General features: G+C 35.8%; 1 protein-coding gene across 4 annotated transcripts in view; it reads left to right on the top strand.

Annotated features, from left to right (window-relative positions):
• BRINP3 (BMP/retinoic acid inducible neural specific 3) overlaps nucleotides 1–27,571 on the top strand; it is a 190,983-nt gene that overhangs the window by 129,443 nt on the left and 33,969 nt on the right. For all 4 annotated transcript variants that reach the window (XM_015869841.3, XM_085511992.1, XM_015869843.3 and 1 more), the window contains 3 exons: nucleotides 5,391–5,496; nucleotides 9,700–9,936; nucleotides 24,645–24,867. In XM_015869841.3, the coding sequence (XP_015725327.1) occupies nucleotides 5,391–5,496; nucleotides 9,700–9,936; nucleotides 24,645–24,867 (566 nt within the window). The remainder of the gene's footprint in view (nucleotides 1–5,390; nucleotides 5,497–9,699; nucleotides 9,937–24,644; nucleotides 24,868–27,571) is intronic.

The raw sequence follows: 27,571 nt of genomic DNA, 5'->3' as shown, positions 1-27,571 counted from the left end.
TGCAGAGTCAGAGTTACAGAAAAGTATAACTGTCTTTTCCTCCCTCCCCCATCTCTACCTTAATTATCCTTAGAAGGCCGTTTAACCTATGTTTGTGTTCAGGTAGCTCAGAGCTGACACAGCCCTGGCAGGCTCAGTTTCTTCTCTACTATTTTCTGTGGTACAGCATAAATTCAGAGTCTTGTTTTGGTGTTCTTACAGGCCCTTCTAGAATTAACAGATAATAAATTGCTCTCTGATGTTGTAGAGAAGAGACTTGATAGATGATTGCTCCCTATCAGATGAAACTAAACAGTTAGCCTTAAAAAAATCACCATCTTGCATAAAAACATGGAAGTCCTTATTCCACTTTGCCTGGTTAATGAAATTTGTGCAATTTATTTCATTTGCTGGCAGATTAAGTTTACTGTCTCTGACAGAAAAATAAGATTAGAGTGATTCCAGGTCATCTAAGTTAGTGAGCTCTTTGAATGAAAAAGTCATATCTATGCTAACAGTGTGGACAGTGCTAACAGAGAATGTATTGAAAATGTCATATGCCTATATGTTATATATCAGATACGGCTTTAGAATGTTGATAAATCTAAAATAAATGAATAGTTCCCCTCCCGAAATGTTATTCTAAGTCCTGACATTGTGTTTTGTCTTGGTTTATCTAACCCTCTCTTAAATGTTCTTCTAGTTGCTAGCATGACAAGCATCAGTACTCAGGACATTCAGATTATTTGTGTTACTTTAATTATGCACTAATTAGTGGAAGCCCTGCTATGGTCAATGACACACGAAAGGCAACAGAACAGTAACTACAGCAATTATTCTCTGCTAAATGAAGGTGCTGCAAGAAAGGTGCTTCTGTGAAAAAACTGCAGAATCTAGGGAGAAAAAAAAAGAAAGAGTGAAAAAAAGGTTTTTTGAGCTTATGTGGTAGAGGTGTGCATTGTGGAGGAGGTGGTAGAAGGTTCTCCATGCACAGAGCAGAAGCTCCTTGCAGCCTGTGGGCACCACACAGTGTAGATCTCCATTGCAGCCGTGGAGCAGCCCATTGTGCAGTAGATGTGGCCTGGAGAAGGCTGCAGCCATGGAGCCCCCACAGGAGCAGCCTTGGGCCAGAGCTGCAGCCATGGAGATGGGCCTGCAGTGGGGCAGGAGGGCTGGGGGAGATGGACAGTGCCTTGTGACCCTCCTATTCGATATCAAGGCCACATATACCCTAGGTTTTGTAGCCCACATGTGTGATTCGCCCCTTATAGACATCTGCCTAGCATCATGAGATGATCCATGCCCCTTGCAGCACTACTGGAAAATATTGTGTCCCGGTTGACTCTTACATCTGATTACCGATAATGTGTAATTACTCTAGGGAGTTCTATTATTTGTGGAACTGCCAAACACTGTTACTATGCAATTAATCCCACTGAATGATTTATGGAGGAAAGGACTTAGTGTGAACGATAATAGCAGGATCTGGTTTTATCTAATGGTTCATTAGCTATATTGAATGAGAAGTACAGTTTTTCCTCTTCCTCAGACAATCCTCCATAAAATCAAGCCAATCCAGTTTTGTTTTTGCTTTGGATTTCTTCTCCCTGCATGACTTTGTTCACCCTTCTATTGCACCAGTCATTCAGAAAATAACTTCTTCCGTCAATAATGTCACATATATACAAGGAGTTTCTTCTAAATCACTATTTTAATGTTTAAAGTTGGCAATATGAATCTGAATGTAGCTTTCTGCTTCCTTAGAAGCCAAATACATCTTAAAAGAATCTCGTAAAGTGGAGAGTCCTTTATGTGAGACAGTGCACTGCCTTTGACTAGGCATGTAGCTAGGAATATTAGCTATGTGCAATAGAAAAGGAACACCAGGACCAAAATCTCTGCAGAAATGTGTTCCTTTTTTATTAGGAAAGTCTTCTATAGGCTTAATTATCATGGACAAAAAAAAGTATAGTTTCCCAGGGAAATACTACCCACTGATATCACAAGAATTTAGCTCTGCTTAAGTGCTGGGAGGTATGTTCTCTGTGCACTTATAACCAGGTCATTATCACCATGGTTATGAGTTTTTAACTGACTGAAAACTGTAGGCATTTGCATCATTAATGCCAAATGTTACGGTTTATTTCTGGGAACTGAAAACCCTGCTGCCCAGTGAAACCTGTGCTGTGATAATCTTTGAAAACAATGCACTTGAGAATAGCCTGCTTGGTTTATGTCAAATGGTTTTACACATATTTTGTTTACTGGTTCTTAGGGCCTTTTAGTTGTTAAATAACTTTGGTTTGTTCTATTTTGCTTTGTGAGTTAGTGTTCTTCACAGACTGTGGAGCTAGCTCTTATGAAACAAGTGATTACAGTGCTCTTTGTTCATCTGCAATCACTTCTGGACAATGCTTGCATCTTAAAAAAAAATATTTGCATTTACATTTTACCATTCCCTCTCCTGTTTTTGCCCTTTTTTTAATTGTATGCCTTCAGACAAAACACTTCAGCTGTGATCTTGAGGCTGAATATAGCCATACTTCTGTGCTCGGAAGATAATTAAAGAAGTGCTATTTCCTTTCCAGTGTTGCTTCTCTCGTTGCAGTTTTCTTTCTATCACAGACAAAACATGCAGAATTGTAAGTGATTCTAGTAACAGCTGGATCAAGACAGAAGTATCTCATTTGGGAGTAACTCCCTTCAGTGATTTTACATTACTGGTCCGTAGAAAATAAATAATTAAAAGCAGCCTAAAGATAAACTCTTTCCCATTGTTTTTCTGTGCACACTTACATGAACCACATGCTGCCACTCCCATAATCAGAACAACAGTTATCACTACCTGTGCCTTGCATCATCCAGCTGAAGAGTAAACCTTCATGAACAGCAGGGCACACCATAATTACACAGACCCTAACCTTCTTTATTTTGTGACATCAAGAGGCATAAGAATAAAAGAACAAATAAGAATTGTTTCTATATCCATTTCATAAGGTTTCATGAAGTTGGATTGCTTTATAGACAGATGGTTGAAAATTATAAGAAAGATAAAAAAAAAAGGATATTTGTAAATAGAATTGCATGCATATATGCTGAGTATAATCTTTCAGAACTAGTATAAAATTCGCAACAACCTTCATCTCTCTTTTTCTGTTTTCTGGCTATTTATCTTGTATAATGTACATACCTGTCTTTGTAATTAAATTAACTAATTAGGATTTCTTATATGAGGTTGGTGTGCAACAAGAAAATAAGATTTTATTTAAAAAAATTAGATCACTTTTGGGAGAAGGAGGGTACTGGAGGATCATGGGTAAGTCAGAGTTGTCACTCTGTCCATTTCCTAGCCAAATCTGATAGCCATGCAAGAATCTTTACACTGATTCTGGATGATTAAGCAAAAAACAAGGTAAATCTGGCCCTGGTATAAATACTGAAGACTGCCAAATGTGCGCAGGAAAGAGAGATCCTGACATGATCTCATTTCCTTGTGCTGTTGGCGCTCTGCAAAGAGATTTGGCTGAAGCCAGTTCTGTGTGTTCTCTCCGCAGGCTGCTGGCATTGCAAAGATCTCATTTTCCATTGCCAGGAACACTTGTTAAAAGTGACAGAAAGGTGCCAACCAATAGCCCAAGATTTCACGTTGACTTTGTGAAAATGTTAGGACTTGGAAAATACAAAACAGTGTCGAGATAGAACGAGCCAGTTACAGCCATTCTCATGTGCTGGTGTAAGAGAGTCAGGTGATTCTGAATAATCCTTCATGGATTATTTTAGCAAATCTCCATATTGCTTTCAAATGAGATTATTAAAATAGAAGGATTCCTTTTGTTCATAAGGGTTATTGTTAGATGGAGGTTCAGATTTTGGAAATGACCTCTTTGACCTTACAACTTAGGCTTATTCTCCAGGAGATTTGGTGTAGAATATAACACTTGAAGTAACAGATGACAGAATCACCTTTACTCAGAGACAAATTAAAAACAGAGGTAAATGTCAGAGACATCTAGGATGGCAAAGCAAAGAGAACAAGGAAGTTCCCACAAAGTAGTTGGGAGCAGCTTGTTGAAGTGGATGATGAAGGAATTGGCTGTATTTTGGCAGTAAAGGAAAGAAGGAAGATATCCCATGGCCAACATTTTGTGCTACAGCTCTGCTTATGTTTTGTTTCATTTTTTACATTTTTTCATTTTTACATTTTCCTCTTTCTGCTTGGACTTAATACTAAGAAGAAAGAATCAAAAGCCATGAGTTTTCAACAACATCCAATCCACATTAAAAAAAAAAAAAAGAATACTAGTGAGATTGTGCTATACCCTCCTATCTTCAGGATTTGGGATATTATCTTGCTACCTATACAGGCTAAAATAATCATGGAGACACTACCTTGCTGCCAGCCAGCCCTCTGGGCATCACAGCAGTGCTTCACAAGTGGCAGTGCCTCATTGCTGAGAAACTGAATTAGGTCTCCCCTCACCCTCCCCCTCACCCCTCACCCCCCACCCCCCCTTTTTTTTTCATTTAGGGTAGCATTTAAAAGTAAACTTACTTTTATAATTGTTTTACAGACAATTAAAATTCATCTACATAATCCATAAATTATGTGGACCACTTGGTTTCATTATTGTTGGTGTTACTATTAAGAATGTATTTACTTGTTTAAAAACTACATGCTGCCAAACATAATCCTCAGCTGTTAAAACAAAGCTCTGTTTGTGGCAGCTATTGTTTTGATACATATAGATGTACTTTGATCCTGTGGTTACATCCAGTATTTACAGCAGGCAAGACGCGACCTAATCTTATTTTAGATCTTTCCTAGATGGAAAATGTTGCACCTCATGAAAAGTTCTTGCTTATAAATCTTGCTTTGCTACACAGAAAAAGTCCAATTTTTATATGTGATTTCAACAAGGAATTGCCATGTGCACCTGGTCTGGTAGTAGTTCAGGAGTGGACTGTGGCAAGGGATCTGGAACTTGATGATCCCTTGGGTCCCTTCCAACACAGGCCATTCTGTGATTCTGTGATTCATTGATTCTGTGTGCGCAATTTTAATCCTTGAAAAATTCACTCTGCATTTTTATGAACTGTATTTATTAAATTCATTTTGATTTCTATAGGTATGAAGAAATAAATCATCATTAGATGTTGATTAGGTAAAATACTGGTAGTGGTGCCCTGCTGTCAAAATAGCACTCGCCAAAGTTTCTTGTACTGGTGAAATATTTGCAGTCTTACTTTTCATATATAAAACAATCTATTTCATCTTAATTAAATCTGAAATATATAGACTTACAATATATGGTCTGAATTACAGACTGAATTAAAGGGAAACTTTATAAAACAAGCTTCTGAACTCTTTTTTGAATAATGAAGTAAATGCTTTTCCTTTCTTTTACCATCAGGTAACAGAAACGCGAACTGGTCCTCTTGGCTGCAGTAACTATGACAACCTGGATTCTGTCAGTTCTGTTCTGGTTCAGAGTCCTGAGAATAAGATTCAGTTGCAAGGTATGTAGGTGTAATTTTATTAATTTGTTTTGGAACAGGATGACATTTATCACACTATTTGTTTTTCTTTTTTTCCTCCTCATAAAAGGTCATTATTTTTTCTTTGTGTGTGTGTGTGTGTGTGTGTGTGTGTGTGTGTGCAATAAGTACATTTTAGGCAAAGTGAAGGAAATGTCAGTAATTCATGTTGCCTTTCAAATCGAAAAATATTCTTTACCCATCAGAAAGTAATCTGAATAATGCTGTTAACATTTTGCATCCCGACTTAGCAATGACTCGCTCACCTTTCACAAAGCCCAAATTCCAATAGGTTCTACCAAGCACAGAATGACATTTCCTGTGCTTAGCCTGCTTTGCACATTTTGCGTAGTAACCCTGTCCCACTGGAACGAACAGATTCACCAGAGGAACAGGGCATAGATTTGCAAGGTCTTTGAGTAAAGCAAAGTACAAAGACTCCTCTGGGTCTTAAAGGAAACCCATAAGGTTAGACATCTCGCTCATCAGAAAAATGTGTAAAATGGTATCACTTCTGACTCATTTTTAATAAATTCCAATGAGTGCATATCCCAGACTGCAGACCTAAACGTTGTTGAAAGTGAGCCTCTAGTAATTGTCTTATTTTTTCTTTGTCCATTTTCAGTTACACAAATGCAACATAAGCAACTTTCTGTTACTGCTGTGAGAACAGACCATATTCTCTATAATTTATATATTTATGCCTAACTGTACACAGGGACAGAAGAGTATGGGTCTTAATTAAACAGTTATCTCAAGTTGTAAAAGTTATTGATATTGGTTCATACATGAGTTGGACGTACAGTGTGAAATTGTTACTGATTATTAAGACCGGCTGCTAGTAAAAGATAACCTTGTTTAGAACATCTGTGTTTGTTTTTTTTTTTTCCTTTCCTTTTCCATTAGGTCAGAAGAGTTTAAAAGACACGATTTCACCAAAAACATACGTATTTTTTTAGAAGAACTTGTCATTTCTACTGGAATGCAGTGAATAAAATGCATCCATTAGTCATTTGCTATTTTTAAAGGTCTCCAGAATTTGCATGATGCTTGTCAGTTAAACCTTGGAAATTAATCTTTGCTTCAGTTGGACAGCTGTTTGACACATGCCATTAGATTGTCATGAGAAATGTAGTAACACAACTGCTAGAACTATTTCACGCTTATCATATAGGAATTGAACAAGACAGGACTGCTTCTTTGGGCTTTCTTTTTTCTATCAGAATTCTAAGTTTTTTTCATAAATACACTTGTACACTGAAAAAGTACACTAGGGTAGCAAGAGTTTTACATGTTTTGATATAAGGCAGAGAAAGGCACAAGCAGACCAGCTTTTAGTAATATTGTCGTGCATCCATAACATGGTTTTCTACCTGGAAAGATTATAAAATTACTGTTACATATATATTGTATTTACCTAATATGCAGGAATAAATCTCCAAGAAATTGTTCAAGTGCCTGTGTAAGAAAAATATAAATCACAAATAACCAATATGCTGAGAAATAAGCTCCACTGTTTCCAGAGAGAATATTTTTAATCCAGAATATAATTACAACTAACAAATTGAAATTTACAATGTACTTCACTGTATGGTTGGTTTTGTTCATGTATTTTTATCCTATTGCTTCACTGTTGTAGTCAAAGAACTAATAGTTACAGGTTTCCATACATACAACTTAACATGTTCTCATCATTGAAATTAATGTTAATAATGGCCAATTTTTTCAGACGAATAAACTTCTGGTAAACAATATGCTAATGTTTTTTATTTCAATATCTGAGTACAACATATGTTTTTACAAGACCTCTACATGTCATGGCATGGTAAAGCATGAAAATGCTTTGCAAAGAGATCTGAGACATAGCAGAAGGATTTTGAGCAACAAACATCCTTCCCTTCTCTATGCTAAACCTTTCTAGAAATAAGAATGACTTCTTTTTCTCAGGATTTTATATACTTACCCAGAATATCCAGCTGACTGTCTCTTAGCAATTTGAAATCCCTTAGGAGTGGAGGCATCTATTTGAAAGCAGCTGGTTTTAGCTAGTTCCAATGCATGCTGCAGTCAGGGGACTTTCTGTAGTGATGGATCAGGTCCCATCCTGCAAGGTCTGCTTGGGGTACTGGCAGATGAAATAGAAGTAAACCACTTTATAAATCCATACACTCAAAAAATCAATAGAAAAGCTGTTCTTTATTTGATTTTGCACAAAATGACACAGTTACACTTCATATGGAATCACTGTACACATATATTTGTAAAACACCTGGTAAAAAAGGCTGTTATATGTCAATGGTTAGAAATGAAATATATGGCTAACTTTATTTTCCTGAAATTCCTTCCAGCTCTATTTTCCAATTCTTCTTAGCCTGGGTCTACAGAAGCACGGAGAAGTAACTAGAGTAATTTGAACATATGTGTATTTCAGGTATATCTACTTGTGCCAAAGCCAACATGGAAAATAAGTCCAATGTTTACCTTCAGATCTTTTTTTCCTCCTTGTACAGCTTCCTTACTTTTACCATTGCTGTCTTCAATGCTGATTTCCCTTCAACACTCTCAAAATTTGCATTAGCTTCCAGTATAAGGATCATAATTTATCTGCAGGTTTCCATACTGAAAACTTCTTACATCTGAGGCTCTTCATTCAGTCTCCTATTAAGGAGAAGTTGATGTAACCCACCACTTCTGTTTTTGACCATCCCTCCAGAAGGAAATACACAAGTATATGATTTGAGCAATAGCTATTAGAATGAATGTTCCATACTAAGACAGCAGTGCAAAATATATGAAGGTTGCTCCAAAAGTAATGCCTCCAATGTTATTATGTTGGCTCACAATGTCAGAGGCTAATATTTGTGGTATAGCAGTAGAGGCTGAACCTTCCCACAGATATTCTGTGACATTCTGTGGTTGTGAAACAGGTGGTAGCAGAGGAGTCTTACAGGGTCAGACATGGAAGTGCATAGGAAGCACAAGTGTGGAACTGAATTCCTTGTGCAGAAAAAATGGCACTAATTGATATTCACTAATGTTTGCTGAGTTTTAATGGAGACTGAACAGTGAATGTGAGTGCAGTGAGGGGTGGGTGGTGTGGTTCAGCTTTGGTGATAGCTGGGTGAAATTTTCACCCAAAATGAAGAGAATCTCAATCAACTCATGTGCATAACTTGGTGGATTATGTCCCAAAAACTTTGTGCAAAGGTGAATAATGGTTTAAATGCATTGGAAAGCATAGTGGCAGTATTGGAATATTGCAAAGTTTGTACCAGTTGAATCCCATAAATGTGCACACAAGAACAGAAAGAATGCTGTATGCAAGTCTGTCGGGACCTACTGAACCAATATGGAACAGAAGGTGACCTATTCCTGGATTGCATCATTAGCACTGATGAGTCCAGGTGTCACCATTATGAGATGAAGTTAAAATGACAGTCTGTGGAGTGGTGAGGTGAATTCCCCATCGAATAAAAAGTTCAAGATGCAACACTCAGTGGGAAGCGATGTGCACTGTGTTTTGAGATAGGAGAGGAGTGATCACTCTGGATTTATCAGAACCCAGGGAAGTCATTAACTCTTGACTGCTACATTCTGACGCTGACTAAGCTGAAAGCTAGAACTTCCAAGGTGAGGCCAGAGAAAAAGACAGCCTTCCTCTTGCAAAATGATAAATGCAGGGCTTGTTTGAAGACTGTGGAGCACACTGCCAATATTGTTGGACTGTTCAACCACACTGCGCCTGGGCAACTGGTAGCAGCTGTGAAACAGTGAATCACCTCCACTAGTACAGATGCTACATTTTTTATGAATGTAGTGTGCAGGGTCTTGTTCATTGCTGGTGAAAATGAATTGCTAATGGTGATGATTGTGTTTTGTAGCTGAGAATTTGCTCTGCCAAATAGTGTTATAGCTGGTGTACTTTCCATGGAAACAAAGGAGGCATTACTTTCAGAGCAACCTATGTATAAATTAAATGAATTCTTAGGCAATGAAATTTATGACATACTGCAAATGCTAGGAAGATATATAAATTTTCTTGTATTTTTTCTTTTTATAGCTTATTTAACTTAATTCTTTTTTTTTTTTTTTTTTTTTTTAAACATCTTGTGTAACTACGGGAATCTGCTTTGCTTGAGGATCTTTTTGAGTTTAATAACATAATACTTATTCTATTTCCTTAAGGTCTTCAGGTCATCCTGCCTGAGTATCTGCAAGAACATTTTGTCCAGGCAGCTCTGAGCTATATTGCTTGCAATTCAGAGGGAGAGTTCATCTGCAAGGACAATGATTGCTGGTGTCAGTGCGGTCCCAAATTCCCTGAGTGCAATTGTCCCTACATGGACATTCAAGCCATGGAAGAAAACCTGCTCCGCATAAGTGAAACTTGGAATGCATATAACAGTGAATTTGAAGAATCTGGTGAGATGCTTTATGAGATTTTTGTCTGTTTGACTGTGTCTTATAAAACCTATTTATGCAACAGACTACATCCGAAGTAACCAAAATGGTTTACAGATCTAAAGCTAAACATATTCTAAAATGCATCCTGGATCTCAGTCTTAAATATTCTGATAAGAATTGCTATCCTCACCCCATGATGATCAGTCTAGGTAAGTACATCAGAGTGTAAGCAGGCTGTACTGAAAATTTATGTGCTTTACTTTGTGGAGTCCAGGGCTATGAGGACTCACTCTCTTTTGGAGGGACAATTCTACTGGAGGAGTCAGAAAGCAGAACAAACCAGAGACAAAGTCAGGCTGTATGTACTCTGAAAAGGTATTCTGAATTTTTACACTGTAATGCAGCTGAAACAGCTGCTTCATTTCACATCTATTTTTTTCTGTGCTGGGTCGGTGTTTCTCTTGTACTTCCTTTCCATCCCATCCCTCCAGAGATGCTGTGAACCTTACATGTTGGGCACAGCCTGCCCTTGATTTACCAACGAGTTCATAGTTCAACCCACTGTAGCTGGTAACTTGTTTCTTTGTATGATTTCTGCTTCAACTGGGCCTATCTATGTTGCTTCTACAGCACTTCTGTGCCACATCAGTTTTCTCTAAAGCACTGAGATTTGTTTCATACATCATTTCACCTCTCCTGATCATCAGAACTTTCTGTTCTGTAGGGATCCTCAGGTAAAATCAGCTTCTGAACAAATGTTTTCATTCAGTAATATAAGTAACAGCTGTCTAACCAGATGGTGGGAAAAGTAAGGAGAGCTCAGCAGACCTGGGAAAAATTGTGAAGAAAAAAGAAATGAGTGAGAAAGAGAGAAAGTATAGAAAAAGCAGAAATTGCTATTTGAATTAAGTTGTATGGGAGAAAGAGAATGAGCAAATGGCAGAGAGGGGGAACATTGCCTCTTTGAACATAGGAAGAATACAGGTGTGAAGAAGAAATATCTGTGCAGTACTTAACTGTGAACAGTACATTACCAGTGTACCTTTATTTATTTACATTTGTGGTGCTCTTAAAGATTAATTTCTTAATTAATTAATTAAGTCCCTATATGTGTTATGTTTTCCAGTTACTTTAACTTCTGCTGAAAGTGCTTTTGAAGATCTCAGGTCCTTTTCCAACTCTTAGTCTTATTCTTAATATGAAAGTACCAGAATTTTCTCCTTGGAGAATATTTCTGCTTGGAGGATCACACATTTCACTGTTTATAAAAGAATTAAATTTTGTTTAAATAAAATTTATAAAAGAATTAAATTTATGTGAATATTAGTCCAACATTTTTTTTCAGTGACTATTTTAACACCTGCATGCATTTCTGGGGTAGTGCTATCATTTACTGCTTTGCAAACTGGGGGAAGTGTTGTCTAGGAATTTAGAGTCAGAGTAAGTAGGTACAGGGTAATCCAGCACACTGCCTACAGGCCCACATTACCTACTACAAAATGCTGTGGAATGAATGACCTCCATGCGCTGAATCTTATGACCTCCACATTTACAAAAAGTTAAACACACAAGTGTATTCATTTTCTAAACATCCTACCGTCCTAATCCTTCCCTACTTCAAATACAGCAAAATAGTTATTTGAATATAGGGAAAAATGTTGTCCCCATATGAAAAGCTTTAAAACTTAATATGTTCACTTGTGATCTTGCACATTATCTGTCCACAGAATCTAGCCTGAAGAGGAAGAAGTAAATATTCTATTTAAAATTGCTTGTTTATAGTCAGTGTTATCTTTCCTTCCATCTGTTCAAGATAAAACAGCAATAGGATCAGAATTTTAAAAGTGAGAAATGTTAGCTTTTTAATACCTAAATCCCATTTAAAATTAAGAGGTGGCTACTTTTAGTGTGTGTTTGAAACTCTCCGCTTGGACTGAAAGAAAAAGAGAAGGATAGAAAGGAAAGAAAGGAGGAAAGATGGAAGGAAGGAGAGAAAGGAGAGGAAGAAAGGGGAAGAGAGAAAGAGATGAAGAAAGGAAGAAAGAGAGAAAGAAAAACAGAATCATTTTTTTCTAGGGTTTACTGCTCTCTTCCAAATTAACAGGTTTACAATATTACATTGTCTTTTAAATCAGGAGATACAAAAGAAAATTGTGTCTACATAGTTAAAAGGTCAAAAATTCTATACACTACAATTACAACAGAATAAACGTAACAATTTGGTACGACTCACCTATACATACATATACTTATAAGATTAATTCAAAATTGGGTGAAATGAAAGCATGCATTATATGAAAGATTTCTTCCTGTTTTTCTTATATAATGACTCTAGTCTACAGTGTGGGTTTGCTGGTAGTGATTATGAACCATAGAGATTAGATAACCAAACACAGTTCCTGTTGAGTGTTCGTCTTTGTTACATGCAGATTTACATATTTTATTTCTTTTATTATTTCTTCTGACATCTTTTAACAACTCAAACCTCATTTCAGAGAACATAAAGCATTATTTTAGTTATCTTACATTTTGCTGGCTCTTTCATGTCTCTGCATATCCTCCAGAAATATGTACTTGATCACTATTACCTCAGTGAGTTTCATATAGTTTTGTAATATTGAGATATGCTCTATGTTTTCTCAAGGAAAATACAAGAGCTACTTAAAACTGTTTACTCTGAGCCATCTGCTTATTCCTTATCGTATCTTCTGGCCTTCAGACTTAGCTACTACCTTTTCAAGATAAGCAGCTGTTTCCTTATTGAAAATCTATCCTAAAGCTGTTCAACGTTTATTAACAGATTTCATTAGTTTCTCAAGGCCTTTGGCTGAATTAATGTGTTAACAAAGTTCTTTGAAAACATTATTCCAAGAATCTATGTTCTTACAGCATATCACCTAATGCTTGACCACAAAAATATCACCTCTAACGGAATCAGTTTCTTTTATACTCTATCTGCATGAAACCAGCTTTTCACAAGAACTGGTGTACTAAAAGGACATCTAGATAAACTCTGCTTGACCTCTTATCAGATATCAGTTTCAGTGAGATCCCACAACATTAGTCCCAGTCATGTTAGTTAGGCTGAAGTGCTGCAATACTCACTTGTATGCCTGAAGTCCTACTGCTCACCTCCCAGTCTCTTTTCAGTGTTGAACTTGCCCTTTTAATTTGCCACTTGTCCTGTATCTCTATCCATTTTACTCTTTGTATTAGGAGCATGTAAATCTAACTTCCTCTCCTACTCCACTTTCTTTGGGTAGAATTTATTTTTTCCATTCAGTAACAAGGTTTGAACCAAGCACTCAAATCTTAATTAGTTTCTCATGATGAAAAGTGAGAAAAGATTCCATAGGAATTCTTTAGAATTAGAGAATTAGAAATTCACAATTTCTTAAAGTATGTGGGATAGGATAAGACTTTAAGCTTAAGATTTAGGATAAGCTTTAAAACTTAAGATTACACTGATGACGATGATTCTATCAGTGAACGTGTTCTCTTGTACACTGCTGCTTTTGGAAATTTTGGGGACCCTTTTGGCAAGGCTTAGCAATGTAAAAAAGCAAATTTTAACACACATCCCTGTCAACCTCTAACTAACAACGGAGCATTTTATAGGAATTATGACCCACTGCTCTAAATTGCATGGAAGCATGAATACCCATGTACAGGCTCTGGATTCTGATAGCAAGGACATGATCATGCATTGTACCAAGATCCCGGTGTGGCTGGATGCTGAGTACCTTTGGAAATCTAGTCACTTCACTCAAACAATTAAAATTTCAGCAATTTTATTTTAAGATGATCTGCCAAAAGAAATCTGTAGTAGTCCAACTTCCTCTCATTCTATTTAAAGCAAAAAAACAGCAATACCAAAAGCAAAACCAAAACACCATTAATAATGTCATGGATGATGGGAGTTGCTCAAGCCATCTTTCTTTTCTTTTCTTTTCTTTTCTTTTCTTTTCTTTTCTTTTCTTTTCTTTTCTTTTCTTTTCTTTTCTTTTCTTTTCTTTTCTTTTCTTTTCTTTTCTTTTCTTTTCTTTTCTTTTCTTTTCTTTTCTTTTTTTCTTTTCTTTCTTTCTTTCTTTCTTTCTTTCTTTCTTTCTTTCTTTCTTTCTTTCTTTCTTTCTTTCTTTCTTTCTTTCTTTCTTTCTTTCTTTCTTTCTTTCTTTCTCTCTTTCTCTCTTTGAGAAAGTGAAGAGTTAGTCTCACTCTGATCTTAAACTAGACTTTAGTTAATTGAAACTCTATGCAAACTTGATCAACATTTTAACTGTATACTACTGAAAGAGAGAATTTGAATTCATTCACTCAGTGCCTTTCAATTCATGCACTGCATTTGAGATTGGTGGTAGTCTTGCTCTACAGGCATATGAGTTGGTAGAGTTAAGACTTTCTAAGAGTTTTTCTGGCCATTTGTGGCTGTGCTACACCCCTTTGACTCCAGGTTTTGGAACTGTTCTACTACTTCTTGGAAAAAGCAAAAGATGGAGTTAAGTTGGTTTTCAACACTGAGACTGTGAGGAATTATAAAATTCTTTCAGATGGTAAAATGAAGACCAACTTTACAGTTTGCCTTGGTGTGGAAGTGCAGATGCTCAGAGGAGAAATCAATTCACACTCAGTTATCCTTAAGGATTTTCCACTGATTGGCAGCATGATTTTTATTTTATTATTGTTAACAAAGTCTAGGACTATGTATGAAAATCACACAGAAAATGCATCTATAGCAAATAATAACAACTGATCTCAAAATGTACTCAGATGTCTTACTGTTTCTCAAGGAAGAGAATTTCACAGTCGTTATTCTCGGACAGAGCTACTCTTAGATGTCATCCACTTGCTGAGTTTTATACTTTCAGTGAAAAATAGCTGAAGTAGCCAGAGCCATCAAAGTTAGTTAAATCGCTAAAAGAATTTATGTATATATAGTGGAATATAACAGACTGTTTAAACAGTCTGAAATAAACACCCAGTTAAGCAAAATATGAAGTTGAATCTGAACACGGTAGTGTTGAAGATGGAAATCTTAGACATCTGGTTGACAGAATTTGTATGATGAGAGCCAATGACAAATCCAAATCTTCATGAAAAAATATGTAAATCCCAGAATAAAGTAGATCATGAGAAAATAAGTTTGCATTTTATTTTCTTTCCATTTTATTATTATTTATTTTATACTTTTTTCCCTCATAAAATGTTGTCAGCTGAAATTGTGAAATCACCTTAATTTTGAACTATACTGACGTCTGCGAGTAGTGCATTATGGAATGCAACTAGTTTCAGTTCATTCTTTTATTTTCTCTTCATTGACAAGCACTTTAACTTTGATTGCAGTGTGTCAGATTTTTTCTGATGGATGACTCCAGAAAGTGTGAATTTAGACTGATGTTTAGCAATCTCCTTATTGAATCAGAAAATTCTAACATAATTTTGTTTGCCATCTCAATAAGCCACTGATTTTTGCTATTCCTGCAGCACAAGTTCGTACTAAAACTGCTTTAGAAAAATGGGCATTCTGGGACCCCTTTTTATTGCTTTATGCTACCTTCAAATCTAAGTAATCTAGCTGACAAGTAAAAAAAGTAATTTTTCTCAGCTGCCAAGCTTGCAGTTTTTACTATATTGTGTATAGTTCAGCCTGGTTTCTGACTCTCTCTTATTACCAGTTGTAATGGCAGCCCTAAGATCCAAATAAAGCCCACAATGACTCATATGGATACTACCATGATGATGCTTTAAGTTTGTTACAGACTACATATTAATCACTGTGTAAATTCACCATGGTGGTAAATTCATCATGGTTTACCATAATTGTTCTTTCAATTTAAAAAAATAAGAAAATTATAAAAGAGAGAATCTGTGTTCTAAGACAAACATTTTAAAACATAGCTGAGTTGCTAACTGTCTCTTTTACACCTGGTCCAATTTACAAAAATTGACCACGAGGGAAGAAGATAAATTCCTTTTATTTAGGTATGTCATGTCAACCATAGAGGTTGCTATATATACATTCTGATCAGAAGAAACTTCTTGCTATTATACAGAAGAAAACTTCCAAGACTAGCTTTCAGGCTCTGTGTTGAGATTCCTGTTCATAAAGAATATTTTGAGCTGTGTAGGTTTGTTTTCCATTACAGACAGACAGTACATTTAGAATCTTTCACTGCTATTTGAAGATAATTTGCATTCAAAGTTCTCTCTTAGTGTGGTCTGGTGATATGTTATTGCTTTTCTAGTTTCTGTATCTTAGCTAATATGCTTGTAGAATAAGCTACAAAAATTAAGCCTAAAAATAAAACTGAATGCTGAATGGTTTCTTCTGTTTATAAATGCAACAGATTTAATCTTACTTGCTCAGAAACCTCATTTTTATTGATTCAGAAAAGAGGATGTATCTATCGAGTGGACCTTGTAATTTCTTTTTACAAGGCACATATGAGGTGTAATTGCACAGATCATGCAAGTAGCATAGTCTGTCTCTCTGTCGACAAGAATAGACCAGCAGTGATACAAAGTGAATCTCATGTGAAATATTAATTGAAAGATTCCTTGTGAAATGTCTGAAAAATCTCACTGGCAGGTGAAGGTGTTTTTTAATCACTGAGAATAAAGTCTTCAATCAATGTGGTTCAAACTATTTACCTCAGAGCAGTAAAGCAGTGTTGTTGTTGTATTTTTTTTTTTTTTAATGGTGTTCATAGCTTCGGGCTCAAGGCCAAGAAAATTTAGCCTCCTGAGTTCTTAACATAATTATTGTTTTCTCTATTATCTTGCAAAGGTGTTAATTTGCTTCCCAGTAATTAACTTCCCTATGTGATTGTCAGGAAGTTTAATCGATAGTAAGAACAGATATACCAAGCTGTCGCTCCTTCTGTGACCAATACTCGTCACCTCACCCCTGTGGAGGTGTCACTGTTTTAATAAAATGAGCAGATGTGATGTGCAGAATTTCTTCAGAGAGCTAGTATCTAAATTGTTCCTCTTTGATTCCAAACAAGAAGGTGCAGCCAATCAAATCCTGGCAATATAATAGCCTCAGGATCAAACCTAAGAGCATTATATGCCTCCTGCTAAAGCAGCACCTGACAAATCAATTTATTAAGGATTCACACCGCATTGAATTCTCAGACACTTTAAACACTGTGATGGTACTGTAATAAAAGGAGGAGCAGAAGGCTTGATCTAATATAATTCTACTTATGTCCATTATGTACCAGACATAATGTAGTTCTCTTCAGAGCTGGTGACAGACTCATTCCTGGTGGAATTCCAATCTGCCTTGGCAACTTTGGACTTTCCTTATTAAGAAGGATGTAACTCAATGGTCCCACTTTTCTTCCAGAGCAATGCTGTCTGTTCTGACTCGTGGATTCTTAAATCTTCTCTTGTAAAAGCTCGACACTGGTTATTTACTTCAGTGTGTTTTACAAGAATATTTGCTGTTTCATTTATTTTTTTTCTTGAACTATCTTTCTGTGACATACTGAGTGTTTATTTGCTTTATTCAGTATTTAAACTGTAGGAGTTATCAATATGACCAGGAACAATAAAATTAACTTTTGAAGTGGCAGAGATTACACCTAAATCTACACGTGAGAAATATATCCTAGGCATTATATGCATTTACAGTGCTACAGGAAGATAACAGTAGTAGCACTAGATAGAAAGTGGAATGCCCGTGCTCCAGAAACATTTCTATAACTGAATAAATATTGAAATGATCAAGGCTGCCATGTTTAACTCCATACGATTTTCCTTTTTATTTATACACCAAGAAGGGAATGTGAAAGGAGTACCTGGGCTTTCCTTGTTCCTAAGAAATTATATCCTAACAAAGGATCAGAGGATCTCTGTTCAGCAATCCCACCTTCAGCTGCACAGACATTTTTCCCAGTGCTTTCCTCCTTAGAAGGCCTACAGTTCAGAGGAACTACCCTTGCAGCAGTCTTAAAAAAAAAACAAAGCCAAAAGGGGAAAAAGGAAACATGAAAGGGAAATGGAAAAGGAAAAGTAAAGGAAAATGGAAAGGAAGGGAAAAGGAAAAGGAAAGGAAGAGGGAAGAAGGAAAATTAAAAACTTAGCCCACTATAAGAATCATAGAAATCTGCTTTCCTTGGTGCTTGCAAGGCAGCCAGATTGTACTTGTTCAAACTGCCTCTCCAATATTAAATGCTGAGCTCCTCTCCTCCTTCACACACAGTCTATATTTACAGAGAAGATACACATCTTTTCTTCTTTTTCTCCTTCAGAAAGTTCAGAAGAGAATTCATTTACTCTGGAGAAATGCCTTAGTTATGGGGAGTGCTGAATGATCTATCTTAGATTGAAATATATATATATATATAAGAAAGAAAAAAAGTTCACTTTTATGATGTTTTCTCTGAAGAAATAAGTTGATTTTAAGCTGAAATCTTAGGTTTCCTTCAATTCTGTCATTTTTAAAGATAGATTTCTTGAAACACAGATGTTTGTTTTAGTACTTTGTTTTCTCCAGTCTTATGAACCATGGTGGTCTATTTTAGAAAGCATATATATTTTACAAATCTCTTTAAGAATATCTACACAATGTTGAGGTAGCATTTCATTGAACAGCAACCACATCCAGCACTTTGAACTGTAGACCCTATTGCTTTTTATTCCCTCCAACTACTAGCTTTGTGGTTTGAGGTTTCAATTTACAGCTGACACTGGTACTTGACTTGCTGTAATATTTTATGCCCTGATTACAATTAAAAGCATTGTTATGGGAAAGTAATGATATTACCATGGTCATATTGTTAGAGTCAATTTCTTTTTTTTTTTTTTTTTTTTTTTTCTTCTGCATATATTCCTGTTTTATTATAAAATGCGGTAAGCAGTTGGGACTTAGGAGACGGTTCCTGTCAGGTAAGTCTTGCTTCTCAAGCTAACTGCAGCTGTAACTATGGACTCCAAGCAAGATGTAGTTGCCTGAATTACAAGAAAATTTAAGATTATTATTCGTGTTACGTGGCAACAATTAAATTTGAAGCCTATTGGGCTAAGTATTGCCCTGTAAAGATACAATAAGAGTCAGGCTCTTCTCTAAAGAACTGGCAATTTTAACAGAAAAGACAGCTGAGATGTAGTGAAGCTGAAGTGTTATCTACAAAATGTTAGAGAATATTGAGGGGAAATTGCTAAAGCTCTTTTGGATCAGCTTAGATTGTTACTTCTTGTTACTCATTCATGTGAGCACCAACCATACTGCCACAGGAGACCTGGAGATATCAGGAGGGACTGAATGTCTGTAGGGGGTGAGGATAGGCCCAAGCCATGTCTTCTTCATCCTTCTGAGTTTGCACAGAAATGTATAATGCAGGGTTACTGTGGCAAGAATAATAATAAAAAAGGGGAGAAACATGATCCACTAATATGTCTACTCAAGTGCATTCAACACATGAAGTAAATAAAATAAATCAGAACTGTGCACGAGGTCACAGCAATAAAACACTGTTAGAACAGCAGAGATAGGGAGGGACAGCTTCCCTCACTTCAATGTTATGAATCCACTGATCCTATTAAGGTTTAAAGATAAATGGCTTCCCAAAGTAGCAGTGGCCTGTGAAGATTCGTGGTCTTCTACAAGTAACGTTCTTCATAAATCAAAGCTACACAGAGCATGAATTCACTTGAGCAAATTTGTATGAATCATTCTTGTTTAAACTAGTGTGTAAAACTAGATGTACCATCACACAGATTTGTACAGGACTAGTAGATTTTTGACAATTTGCCATGAACCTATAATCATGTTTTGTTAGGTGATAAGCATTAACAGTTTTTGGTTAGCTAGCATTACACAATTTAAGACTACGATGGTAGAATGACAATACCTTTAGAACAAGTTAAGCTCTACAGAAAAAGAAGATATACATAAATGACAACTGCATAGATTTTACAGACAAGGATTAAGTATTGGAAATGCTGTCATTCAAGCTAATGAACACACACATTTTATTCACTATAAAGATAGTCAGACTTTTTTATTATTATTCTTGGATAAATAAGGAAGAAAATGTATCATTAAAGTGTCATATAGAGAAATGATAAAATAGCCCATTTCAATTGCTATCTAGTAGTAAATTTTGACAAAATGATATGATTTACAAAGTGGTTTTCTCCTACATACAGGCTTTTCCTGGGCTTTGATAGTGGAAAAAATGCAACAGTCCAAATTCATATCCATAAACCCATCTCAAACAGTATGTCAGTAAATAAAGAACTCTTAAACTGGCCAGTCAAAACAGTTTTTCAGGTATTTTCAGACTGCTTTTGTTCAATTAATAATTGTTCAGTTAATTTCTTTTTGCAATGGTGAGGCCTCACTTCAAATGCTGTGTTCAGTTTTGGGCTCCTCACTACAAGACTGACATTTAAGCCCTGGAGTGTGTTGAGAGAAGGGCAAGAAAGTTTTGAAGGGTCAGGAGCACAAGTCTCACGGGGAGCAGCTGAGAGAACTGAGATTATTTGGACTAGAGAAAAAGAGTCTCCGGGGAGGCCTCATTGCTCTCTATACTTACCTGAAATGTAGCGAGGCAGGGGCTGTTCTCATCTATCTCCCAGTTAACAGGCAGTAGAACAAGAAAGGGCCTCAAGTTGCATCAGAGGAGGAACACAGGAAGGCATGTTGCACAAGGGGCATTTCTGAACCAGGGAGATGCCAGGGTAATGAGGAGGCCCACTAGCAGCTTACCAGGAGAAGCTGGAATGAGCTATAGTTGTGCACCCTCTTGCACCCATCTATGAGTGTTATTCTCTTAGCAGAAGCAAAGATTGTTCCCAGACTTTGCACAGAGTGTGCCTTGGGCTGTGAGGAGAAAATTGCTGTGTTTCTAATCCCATACAGAGTAGAGAGAATCACTTTTATATTGATAGGGTAAACAGTAGCTCTTATTTAAAAGAAAAATTTAGGAACAATAATTGGATTTGTTCCATTTATGCAACAGAAGAAAGGGAGAAGAAAGTGCATTGCTATTATGTGACATGCTATGCAAGCATTACATTGCAGTCAGATGTTTGCTTTTGCTACCATTATTAACCCGGTGTTCTGGATTCCCCAGCTGGGATAATTGCATTGACTTCCAAGATGCTTACAAAGATACTCCAAAAAGGTTATTAATAAACACACTTGCACGGAATATTTTTATATTCTGCAAAAGTTTCAAAAAACCCACTTGGCTTCAGCTGAAGTAAAACCCAAAGTGTGCTATGGTCTTGTGTGCATGAATTGTCTGGTATAGGTTTCGTAATTCAAAATATCAGGGATATGCAAAACATTTAGAGCAAAGGTCTCAAGGGTCCTGCTCTCCTCCAACGCAGAGAGCAGGCACCTTTTAGTTTATTTTCCTGTTGTTACAGGGAATTGTCAGATCTTTTGATGAGACTCATTGCATTTTTCTGGTCTTCTCTGGCTCTGTCTGCAGAATACCAATCAGTGTATTCAGCACTGTGCCCTGCTCCTATACCGAATAACACTGAGAATCCAAGTTACAAGCCAAGTAGTTCTAGGTATTTATTACAGCCTAAATGTGTCTGATATGCATCTGACTCGAGCTGTAATGTTTACTTCCATTGTAAATTTTATATTTATTTTTTGCTGCTGAAATATGGTATGCCATTTCAGTCTACTCACTACTAACACATGGAAGGTAAAGCTTGCAGAAAGGGAAGGTGAAAAATAAATGCGACCATTGATAACTGGAAAGTTAAGTAAACTTATTTGATCAATCACTGTATATTATATTTTTCTTGGTATTTGAAGTTAGGGACTAGTATGAAAAATTGTATGACATGTGCACCTGATATCTACCAATGAAAAAATAAATAAGAAAGTACTGAAATCTTATCATACGTTGTATCAAGCATCATGTTTTAATACCATCAATTTCTATGTCTCCCAGCACTGTAGTACTAGCTGTTAATCTTCACGAATGGCTGGTATAATGTGTTGATTAGAGTGTAATAGTTTAATCATCTCTCAGTGGTAGGAGTTCGTGTTGTAGTTTCACAGATCATGAAATGTGTCTGTTTAAGATATGAGCACATTATCTATCCTTTTTTTTTTTCTCCTTTTTTTTTTTTTTTTGTTCCTTTTCTTTTCAGAAGGCACTATGTAACGATGCTTATTTTATCTCTGTCTCTCTTTTACCTGCAGTATGGTGCTCATTAGCATGATCATTCAAGGCACAGGGATAGTCAAGGATGATGTTTATTACAGGGAAAAAAGAAGCACTTTCTTATTAGAAATGCATTTGCACTGCAAGTTAAAGACTGAAAACCCTCCTTATCATGTCTGAACTCTGCATCTGATTAGTTGTTAGCTGTAAAGCTTGCAAAGGACAACAAATTGACAGTGGTTCATAGGTTATTACACAAATATGAATGTTGAAAAGGCATATTCTAAGTATGTTCTCTTCTCTGGGATGTATATATTCTTTTGTTATCATGAACCTGAGTCTGAGTAAACATATCAGTGTCTCTGAAGAACAGAAGTGGATGGAAAAGTTAGCAGTTAAAACAGGTATTCAGGAATGCAATGTTTGGATTGGATCCTCCCTGAGTGCATTAGTTCACTGCTCTAAAGTCAGCAAAGCCTGGATGATTTATACAAACAGCAGATCCGAGTTATGCCAAAGGATGTACTTTGAAACAGTTAATTCACCCGTATTTCTTTTTTTTTTTTTTTTTTTTTTTTAATTATTACTTTTAACACTGGTAAATAAATTTGAAAATGCACTCTTAGGGTTTGGGAGGCTTTCCCAAACCAGTGGGCCTCCTTCAGGCAAGCCAGACCTAATCCCTTTGCACAGTAGCTGTGCAAGCCTTGAAGGGAAAGGAAGTTTGGGATGTGCTTTGCAGGGAGATTAAGGTGTAATTGTCTCTTTGTTACTTGGGAATTGTTTCCCTGGAGCTGCACCAAGAGACAAAAAGCTGCTCATCTGGTATACTAAAATTTACCAAATATTTAATTTTTTTTTCAGAAAAAAGCAAGACCTGGGATGAGATGCTTAGTCTTTTTGGATGTTGGATAAAAACTAATATTTTAGATAAAAATAGGAAGGAGAAAAAAAAGTAACAACAAAGATTAAGGGTAAGGCTCCAAAATAGTTCATGACAGAAGCAAAATAACCTCATTTCCCTTAACTTTCACCCAGAGATAGCAGAGGGGCAGTGGTACTGATCTTAAGAATAGCATAAGGCTAATATCCGAAGAGGAAGGCATGGCAAGAAAATGAATAACACATTTCCAAAGAGATTACAGATGAATCATTAAAACCACTTTATTAAATATTAAATCATCCTCTTTGCCCCTTCCCTTTCATTTTGTACCTTCCAGAAGGTCTTTCAAAACTATTTATCTTTCGGTGAATTGCAAACCATTACAGAATATCCTCTGCCAGAAAATACCTGTTTTGTTTCATCCTGACCCCATGCGCTATAGAATAAGGAGGTTGGCTGGTCCAGCTCATTTAGGAAAGAAATTTCTTATTACCCTCTTAAATAAATAAATAAATAAATAAATAAATAAATAAAAAAAATATATATAATAAAAAAAATTAAAAATAATATATGTATATTGTATATATATATATATTCATTTTTTTCCTATTAAAATATTCTGTAATAGAAAAAAAGAGATTAAACTAAACCAAGCAGGCATACCTCTTGATTTGATTATAGTAGAATATTCTTTCATGTTAGCAGACATTTTCTCTAATCAACCCTCTCCCAAAAGAAACCTAAACCTACAGTAACTCTAGTTTTAAGCAGGAGGCTGCTTCAGTCTGTTGGATGATTGCATTCAAAAATATACTACTCAAAAGGTGCAACTGGCAGGGTGAAAGCAATAGGATAAGTGACTTCTGTGCAGTAAAAAGCAGCAGAAGGGCAGACAGAATTAAAATACTGAAATATGGAAACTGGAAGGAATATATGTACATTTAAGAGTGGTATTTATTTTTCCTTCCTCTCCCCTTTACCTCATTCCCTGGTCCTCCCAATTAGAGCCCTTTTTAAATGAAGTTTATTAAGATTCAAAACTTATAATTCAGCTTGTAAATTATACTGTTCATGAAAATAGACTCACTGATTAATAAGATTCTGTTAATGAGATTCAACCTATATATCCTACCTGGACTAAGCTAGCAGAACAAATCAAATAGTGAGGGATATTCACAGTGTGAATTCACAGTGAATATGTGGCTTAAGAGCTCTTTCTTTTGAAAGTCTAACTTATAGTGGCTTATTGTAGTCTAAAAAAAGAGTAGGCCTATGCCACCATATTTACTTGAATTTCCTAAGTATAGGAATATACTCCATTTAAGACCATTTTCCATATTCTCCATATGGGTCAACGTACATTGATCTTGAAATGTGCTTTTACTTTCAGGCCCTAGATTTGAAGGTGAGTAGCTCTGATTCTTATTCAGTCTTTATGTTCTCTAGGTTGAGAAATAATGACAGGGCTAGAATTGCCTTTTAAGATCAGTTTAATATTTATGGCTTTAATTGCTTTTCCTGTTTTTATACTAGTACTATCATAAAAAATATGGTTAACTTTGAAAACTTCCACTCGAAATTGCAAAAGATCATTTGAATATGTTAGAATTTCAAGAATAACCAAAGAATAAGTTCATTTTTACTCTAAAAACAGCTACAAGTACATAATTAAAACCTAATAAATTTTGTCTTTTCTTTTTCAGATGAATTCAAATTATTTATGAAAAGGCTGCCTATGAATTATTTTCTGAACACATCTACTGTAATGCATTTGTGGACAATGGATTCTAATTTTCAGCGTCGCTATGAGCAACTAGAAAACAGCATGAAACAACTATTTCTCAAGGCACAGAAAATTGTTCACAAGCTCTTTGGCCTTAGTAAGAGATGTCATAAACAGCCACTCATCCGCATGCCAAAGCAGAGGTAAGAAAATTTGCCTATTAAAATCTGATAAACACACAGTGTTGTTTCATGCTAGTATCTCTTTAATGGCATGGATGTTATAATGCATGACACACAGTATATGTACAGAATATAGTATGTGCATTTCTGGAAGTTAAACAATGACAACCTTCAATATTTTTCTGTTTGTTTTTTCCTAAATGTCATGGTACAAATCATAATAAAACCTGATTTGAATACAACTGTATCATCAGAAGCAACTTCAAAGTAGCATGAACATCCAGATTCATCACCCTTTCCTCCTTTTTTACAGAATTACATTTTCAGTGGAATTTGGCCAACTATAAACTGTGCTAAATAATTGTATACAGAACACTGAATACCTATTCTGAACTGAGCTTCACTATTTTAAGAACTTTCCAGGTCATTATACAGTATATACTACATAGTATTGATTTCTTGTCTCATTTGTCAGATATAAATTAGGTTTGAAAGGATGCCTAAGGAAAGAAATGTGTTTTAGTTCTGCCTAGAAACTGAGAGGTCCCAAAAGCTATCTAGTCAAATCTGTATTAACATAAGTGGTTATAGTGAATTGCTGATCGAAAATGGCTTTATTGAACATAGTGGAAGGACAGTAGAGTAAATCTGAAATGAAGGAGCTTTTAGGGAAATTATTCTTCTGAGCAACAGCATCATGGGATTAGTCCAGTGACTCCTGAATTTAGCACATTTCCCAACAGTTTTGAAGAAATCTAGTTTAGATTCAGTGTTCCAGAACTGCCAGGGGTACTGTACTCTCCTTGCTCTGCTGAGGCTCCAATAATTGCTTTGGCTTTTGGTAGCACATAGCTATTCCATCCTCTTTTTCTTTCAGAAGATGGTAGCCACTATAGCTCTCATGCCTTCCCTTTCTACACATCGTTCTCTGCTTTGTGATTTGCTAGTTGAAAAAAAAATACATAATTTTATATTTTGGAGTAATTCCTTTTGAAGTAAGAAACTGAATCCACCCTCGCATTATTATTATTTATTTTTTTTCCCCCAGCAAAACTGAAAATAATCAAGTCATTCAGTGTAACTTCTGGAGCAATCTTTGGTCAGGCATTGACCACTGAGTATAGATGAAATGAAGTACAAAAAGCTAACATCAGTTGAAATTGATCACAGCACATCTGTCTTGTGTTTGTTATATGAAATTTAGTTTTTGTGTTGTTGTTTGTTGTTGCTGTTGTTTTTGTTTGTTTGCAAAAGGCACAATCTGTGAGTTCACACTTTATTTGTTGGTAACAAATGTAACCAGCAATGAATGTTCTTGTTCTACAGGGAGTTGTACTAAACTTCCAGGGCAGTTTCATTTTGTAATGCATTTCTAACATAGGAATATCAGAACTAACATCTAAAAAAAGTTATATCCTGTTTTGGTGACCACCCAGATTTTTTTGCTGTACATACAGAATATGATGATATAGTGATGATCAGAGATGGCTCAAGATCAATGTTAAAGGCAGTTTTTGAAATAGTTATCTAGTGGAATACATTTAATTAAAGTGAGAATTTTCCAAGGATGGATTCCATCTGATTATTTAGGAGAATTGCCTTCTGACACCAGTGGTTTTATGGATGAAAGAAAGAGCTTTAAGCTGAGAAATGTGCAGGAGAGGTCAATCGAAGGTTTGGGTTTAATTTGCAAACCTGGTTAGGAAAGCAACAACAGCAATAAAACCTCAGGCAGATAGAGATGGAGAAATGTATAATAAATTCAGTGATGGAAAGAGGGATAATAATAAGAATGTAAACACAGACCTTGACATAATAATATTCAGGTACTTTTAGTAGTAACAGTGTACTTAATCCAAAGACAGTTTCTGAATTTGTCCATAATTAACAGCTAAGTAGTGAATGAATAGGAAAATTGGGTAATGCAGTGGAGAAGCATTAAATATTGATCAGGTTATAAACCCGTTGAGATCTCTCAACAGAAAAGGAGTAGAATGAAAAAGGAAAGCAAAGCAAACCATTACCATTTATTGTGTTTTAGGGAAGACAGAAGAGAAAGGAAAAAACATGTTTTCATGTGCCAATGATATTACAGACTCCAAGGAAACAGAAAGTGAGAATTTGAACAAAATAGAATATTTTCTGAAGGATTTGTTAACAACTCGTTTGGATTAGCGTTTGAGTCCTGCTAAGGGTGATTTTTAGTATAGAAAGAGAGATCAGAAACAGTTAATAGAGGTATAAATACAATTTAAAATTCTATTTTATGGGTACTTGTCTTTTAAGATACAGATTAAAGAGCCTTCTGTTTGTAGTAGGGATCACAAGGCTGGCAGTGAGTAAAAACAAAATAACTGTGTTAGAGTTTAATTTTACATTGTATGTTAAAGTCAACAGATGATACACCAATAGATTCTTGAAGCTGAGAGCTGGCTTTTTCTTTTTGCAAAGCTGAGAGTCATTTCCTAAAAGTTTGATTTGATTAATGAAAACTTTTCTGTGAGACTGGGTTTCATAGGGATTTATCTATGCTGTCTGCCAGAAATCATTTTGTCACACTCGCAGGAGCTTCTACATATGGTGAAGGTTATAATTCATTACTGAAAATACCGATCCTTCTGGCTTCAGAATGTTAACACTGAACATAAAAAAAATTGTCGCTTGGTTTTTATTTACTTTTTAAAAACTGGATTCAATTAAATAGTTAATTGGAATTGCTTGTAAT

This window comes from Coturnix japonica, chromosome 11 (genome assembly GCF_054131305.1).
Source record: "Coturnix japonica strain WE chromosome 11, WE-NBRP24, whole genome shotgun sequence".
Lineage (NCBI taxonomy): Eukaryota > Metazoa > Chordata > Aves > Galliformes > Phasianidae > Coturnix > Coturnix japonica.
This window is presented reverse-complemented; position numbering and strand designations above follow the sequence as displayed.